General features: G+C 35.7%; 1 protein-coding gene across 1 annotated transcript; it reads right to left on the bottom strand.

The window, feature by feature from the left end:
• Positions 1–6: 6 nt before the first annotated feature.
• LOC118648370 (apolipophorins-like) lies at positions 7–5446 on the bottom strand. Its single transcript, XM_036294701.1, is given in 8 exon segments — positions 7–1471; positions 1542–1692; positions 1695–1788; positions 1790–1862; positions 1932–2156; positions 2211–2814; positions 3852–3896; positions 4681–5446. Coding segments are annotated over 8 exon segments (2724 nt in total). The 5' UTR covers positions 4748–5446.
• Positions 5447–6752: the final 1306 nt, after the last annotated feature.

The following is a 6752-nucleotide window of genomic DNA, read 5'->3' on the forward strand; positions in this document are numbered from 1 at the left end:
GATCGGCTACCAAGACACCCAATGGTTTCTCCTGGACATCGCCCACACCGTTGCTTTTAATAAGACAACGTCCGAAACTAGCGAAAACATTTCGATCTTGCGATTCGGAAACCCAGACTCACATGCACTAAACGGGTATTGTTTAAATTCAGATGAAGCTGCATTATGCCAGAAAGTAAGGTTTGTTCGCAGCTTGAGCCCAGCGGATTTGTAAAAAGCATCTACGGTCATTGTACTCATCATATCGATACTTATACTGGAAGCAATATTGGCAGTAAGTTGAAATTCCTTATCGGAAAGTCGAGCATCATTGAACATTTTTGAGATCTTAAAATACAAGCGGCAGAACCAGCGAGGTCCAAACGAATAGGCAAACCACCCCATCGGTACTACGTAAGACGAATCCAAGAACATTCCACTCTTCTCATAGAAAATTTCTTGCATAGCTAGGAACTCTTTTATTTTCTGCCAAGGATTAAAATTCGCCAGTGCAGCCCTTACTTGTTTGTCGCCATCCAGCATCGTGAACATTAATTCGTTTCCGAAAATCTTGTAACCGAGACTTATTTTCGGATTATCAAAATTGTTGTCAATAATATTCGGCAGCCGTTTTACACCGTCCCAATAATTATTATTCTCCGATGCCGATCGAAAACGTCTGAGGAAATTTTGAAGATGATTCGAAATTCGTTCGTTACTGTAGATGCCATCTGGACCGAAGAGAGTCTCAGCGTAATACTCAAGGCCTTCCGTTCGCGCGGTGATCTCAAGCAGATTCACAGAACGACCAAGGAAATCGGTGGTCACATTGAAGGTTAGCGATCGTGGCATATATGACTTTGGCGAGAAGATCAGATTCGTTTGATAATTCACACCGACATTATATTCCTCGGAAAAGAAGGAATTCTCATAATTACGCGAGAATTTTCTAACATCGCTGTTGAATTTGTTGTCGATATCTCGATCCGTTAGCAAACTTTGAATCTCGACTCTGGTAGGTGAAGCGGAGTTGTAGAGATTCGTTAAATGGCTCCATACGAAAGAACCAACTTGATTGACCTCTTCTACTTTGAGAGTGTGCTTAATAGTTTTGACAACATTGTAATCGGGGCAACGCATTACCTGTAGATAAGAGGCAATACGGATTTCCGTATCTAATGTCGTGTTACGGTAATAATCAAGGAAAAATTCATCCCGTGTCTCTTCGCAGGACGGCAGCCTACGATGAGCATCTACGGCCGCAATGCGAGCTTCCATAGGTAAGAATCCTCCAATGTCGTCGATGCATTTCTTCAGTTCCTGTCGCAAGCTCTTCGTTTCAAGTCCCATGTTGCCGATAGCTTTCAAAGCTTCCAGCGTTTCTTTTATAGTAGCAGGAGGATGAAAACGGGGCTCGCAACCTTGTGAGATTTTCTGTTGAAGATGAGATAGAAACACATTTACTTCCTCCACATTGATGCAATCAGCATCGCTGTGTTTGCAAATACGTATGAACGATAGTAGAATAGCTGAGAATAAACTGGACGTGAGGAATTTGATACTGAAAGTCTAGTAGCTTTGAAACAGCTTTAAATGGTGTCCTGATCCGGTTGTGGAAACAAAGCGAAGTAACGATCCAATCATTGATGGTCGCCTCGTTGACATATTTCTTGATTATAAGATCATTCATCACTTTCACTGCGGCGTTGCTATTAAAAATGGCAGTGCCGCGACAATGTGCTTTTTTCCATTTTTGCAAATACTATTAGCTCTGTTGAATAGCTGCGACAACGAGGGATAATCCAGAAACGCGAGCCGAATGAATGAAATTAGTAAATATTTCAGAAAAACCTTTGCTTGGCAACTCGTCGGCGCTCCCAAGCCTGCACATATGTTTCAACAAGTCTCTAGAGGTCCGCAGTTCACCGTGGCATAGTCTTCAGAGTCTTCGCGTGGTCATACAACAATGTCGTCCTTTCATGCGAGGTGCACCTTGTACGAAGTTATCCTCATCTTTTTCCTCATCATCGTTATCTTCATCCTCTTCGAATCCGTAACTGAAATTTGTTTCCGTTAATTCTTGAACCAGCTGAAGGATAGCTTGAGATTCCGTCCTGGCGCCAGCTTTGTCGCCATTGGAAAGCGGCTGAAGTATTCGCATCTCATCGCATACTACTCTTTCATAACATTATGATCAATCGTGATTTCGCAAATCGCTGCGCGAATTGTACAATCCATGTTGCTGATGTTGTTTTCGCGGACTTTGGTAAGGATTCGATTGCACGATAGAGAAGTACTTGGGGCCATTTTGGCAGTCGGCCAGGTATTTACTTTCTTGACAATTAGACTGGTCTTCCGGGCTTCGTACAAGCGATAATGAGTATCGCAGCTCCCGTGAACATCTACCCTCGTCACCACGATGGTCTACGTCAAAGCGTCGCATACTGTTCTGCAGCATCGATAAGACGCCCCGTTTGATATTCAATGCCCAAATTGGCTCATGCCGATCCGGACACAGCTCGTGAATCAATCCATCATCGAAGGTAAACCTCAGCTCATGACGCTCGAGGCTGGCCTTAAACTCGGAGCCAGCGCGATCCGGAAACTCGGGATTATACGCATTGCGATCATGACTGATGCTGGCATTCAGAATTCTTAGAGTGCCCTCGCATGGACTGTTGAAATGTACGGACAGGGTGGCATCAATGTGCAGAGCTGAATCGTTTTTCGAATAAGGAGACGACAACTGATAGCCCAGATTTGTACTCACATCCATGGAATACGCGTACACATAGTGAATATCTTCATGATATTTGAATTTTCTTTCCGACGGAACTAAAAAAAATTGTTAAATAATATCATATCCCTATTTATTATTATATAATTATATGAGATATATTCTTACTTGCGCATTATTTTATAATAATTTTTTAAATATTTTAAAATTTAAAGATATTTCTACAAAGAAAATAGATAAAAATAGAAAAAAAAATTATATTGTGTTGTTATTTTTATAACTTTGTAATTTATAATATTGTAATTTTTTACTTTAGAACACATATGCACAAAATACTGATTAATTTAATAAAAATGTTATTTAAAAGCGTTATTTTTTTTAATGCGAAAAAAATATTATTATAAAGAAATAATGCAAAAATATTAATATCTCTAAAAAAATATAATTAACAAAGATTTATTATTTGTTATAACTGATGTTAGTAAAATGTTTTACGGTTGCATCTGTCAATAATCTGTTTTCTTAATAATTATCACTTCCTCGTAATTGCTTATCTATGCAAGCAGCGTTTGAAAAATAAACGTCAGAGTCCTTCACCTCGATAGACGCACGTACTACGTACGATATCTTACTGCAATTCATTCACATTTAAGTAATAAAAAAATATAAATACATATACTTATATAGATAAAAATAGAAAAGCTATTGGTTTAACTAGTTTAATAAATTAATAAATTATTACTTAAAATTAATTATTTACATTTAAAAATTTACTTATATGTATGAAATATTAAAGCACAAATATTTTATTATCTACATGTTTAGCTGCGTACAACTGTTTATATTTGCATAAATTAAAATGACAAAAATCTATCAATTTTTTTTTTAATTAATAATATTTATGTAAAGAAAAAATTTAAAAGCGAGACGTTAAAAAATTCTATACTAACGGTTTTACAGAAAAAAGTGTGAGTCGGTAAAAAATAGATCTTCGTTTCTCCTTTCATGCGTCATGAGATAAACACTAAACTTCCAGAGATTGTAATTCAAGCCTATGGAAATATGATAACTAAATGTGCCGAACTGTGACAGCCTGCAGTGTGTGTGGTTCGGTAGTCACATGAAAATTACCTACCCTTGCATTTTGTTCGGCCGCACTGCGTTGAGTCCTTAGCAATCTCTGTAGAAACAAAGATCGTAAAAAATATCACCCACATGTAAAACATCTGGCGCATATGTTCACTATACTATATAATACATTAATTATGTTTCTTTCTCTTTCTCTCTCTCTCTCTCTCTCCTCTCTCTCTCTCTCTCTCTCTCTCTCTCTCTCTCTCTCTCTCTCTCTCTCTCTCTCTCTCCTTTAATAAAATAATATAAATATTAAATTAAATAATTCTAAATGCTGTGATAAATAAATTTTGATAATAATAAATCTAAATAGCATTTTTTTAAATTGAATTGTTTTTTAAGAACATAAACACGTTTTTCAATGCTATATTCCTAAATCATTAAATCACAATATCCGAAAAGTAACACTTCGATCAAAATTGGACGATATTACATTAAATAATTCTAAATTCTTCAAAAAATAAATTTTAGTAACAATAAATAAATGTAATTAGTATATTATACAGTTTTTTTTAAATTATGTAGATCATTCATTTGAGAAAGATGTAAATGCATTTTCAAGTGCCTAACTAAATTAAGTCACAAATACATTCTTTATTTTTCATTGATTTAACATAAAGAATCGCTCAACAGAAGTTTTATGCAATTGGATTATTTTTACTTTTCATTGATTACTTTGAGAGTATTTTCTTACAATGCGAGCCAATAAAACCTAGTGTCGTAAAGGGTATCATCATTCGGTAACGATTACGCTCAAATTACTGATACACCGGACGTCGCAATAAACATATACACACCGCAATGCATACGCACCGGAAATGACTGATAATTACCTCCTTGCACGGTAGTTGTCGCGCACACGATTGCAAAAAGCAATATTGCTTTGGCAATCATTTCCATGGGGGCGGCAATCCTTATTCGGTTCCAGAATTTACGAACTCTCAAAGAACACTCCTACCGCACAATCCTCATCTCTCAACGCGGATTTTATAGAAACTCGCCTTGTTGTTTTGCCGATCAGAAAACAAAAATCCGCTAGTACGCGTTCTTGACAACCGATTTATACTGAAGAATCAGGAAAGAGGAACTTTCACAATGAACAGGCCTTGCATCGATCACTACACTATTCCAGATCTCTTGTTTTCTTCTTCGTGGCTTTCTTCTCTTCTCTCGTCACCTCCTTGAAAGTTCTACTTAAAGAAATCTTAAATCGCACGGAGATGAGATCTACGGAGACCGTTGTCGCGGTGGCTGGGCTCTTTCTCCCGCAGCGAAAATACCCGGTGATGACCACCCGGGCGATAAACCTGGGGTACGGATCGACGACTTGATTAGAGATAAAGATGGAAGTGGAGAGAGAGAGAACGTACGGCGTCCACTGCGTGCAGCTAAATAAGTATTTCCGTTGCTGGTCGACCGACGAATGGCCGAACGACGAGGGAGAGAATCGGATGTTAAAGGTCTCCCGATGCTTTCTATGTTTGTGCAGAGGTCGGAGGTCCCGTCTGACCGATAAGATAGCTCACCACGATAAAATCCTAGGAAGGCATCGTCTTCGTGCGTAAGAGCGTGTCAAGAGTGACGAATAGTTGAAACTCAGTTTTTGCTGACTCGAAAAAAAAAGAAATATCTTTAGTTCAGTATCTTAAATTACGCGTTTCTTAAATAGTTTCCGAAGAAAAAAACGCAACCAAACGCATGATCTTCAGACAAATCAACTCATTCAAAAAACGATTATAAAAATACGTATAGAGACATAAATTAATCGTGGAGATTGAACATCCGAAAATATAATCTCGCTTTTATAATTCTCAGTTTAAAGATTTTGACCAAACTTTTATTAACTTGATTAATTTAAAAAATCATATGCTATTTTGTAAATTATCATGTAAATAGAATTTTTAATTTTTTTTATAATACCATATGGAAAAAAGATTAGATTCGACTATTAGAATTAATTAAAAGCATAACTTTATTTGTGATTTCTCACGTCTAAAAATTTTAATCAAACTTCAATTAACTTAATCGATAATTGAGTTGCCAAATATCTGTGCTATTTTACTAATTACTTATATGACGAAATTATTAATGTTTTATTATGTAATCAATGCATAATACTTTGTCATATGATATTCCTCACGGAGGCTTTTTCTTCGGCAAGATTAAACCCACCTATTACGGTGTTTCTGACCAAATCCATTCTTACCATACATCAGTCAGAGAAGAAAAAGAAGATAAACTCCTTTATTGCCGGCTGAACAACGCCAAAAAATTGTAACATTTAGTCGAATACAAATTATTATCACTGTTACAAAAATGTGATAATATAACGAAATAATTATATAAGAAAAAACATGAGATTACGTGTTTGTGTGTGTTAATAAAATAACAATTAAATTTAACTTTTTCTATGTCTTTTAAATCAGTAGTCATAATTAATTCTTACAATTATCCCAAAAATGTGATACGGACGCAATAAAAAAGATTAAAAAATTATATTCCGGACAAGATTATATTGCATTATAGAAAAAGAGTTTGACTTTAAGATATAAAAATAAGATGTTTATTTCCCGTTTTCAAATACTTAAAAATGTATCAACAGTTTTTTTTAAAAAGATTTAAATTGTAAATATTTAAAATTTTCTTATGAATATATCGATAAGTACGCGCTCGAACGAATTACGGCGGAAAATTAAAGTAACGAAAATGCATAACGCGCTCACCATTGACGCGCGAGTCCATTTGATCCGGAAACGTTTGCAAGTTTCACGGATCACTTATTACTAACAATAATGTAACAAATTTATATATTTTTTATTTTTATTATATAAAAATGTAATGTTTATATGATGCACAATAAAAATAGAAAGTAAATACAAAGAGAATTGCCCTCCCAGATATGTCA

This window comes from Monomorium pharaonis, unplaced genomic scaffold (genome assembly GCF_013373865.1).
Source record: "Monomorium pharaonis isolate MP-MQ-018 unplaced genomic scaffold, ASM1337386v2 scaffold_402, whole genome shotgun sequence".
In the NCBI taxonomy this organism is placed as follows: domain Eukaryota; kingdom Metazoa; phylum Arthropoda; class Insecta; order Hymenoptera; family Formicidae; genus Monomorium; species Monomorium pharaonis.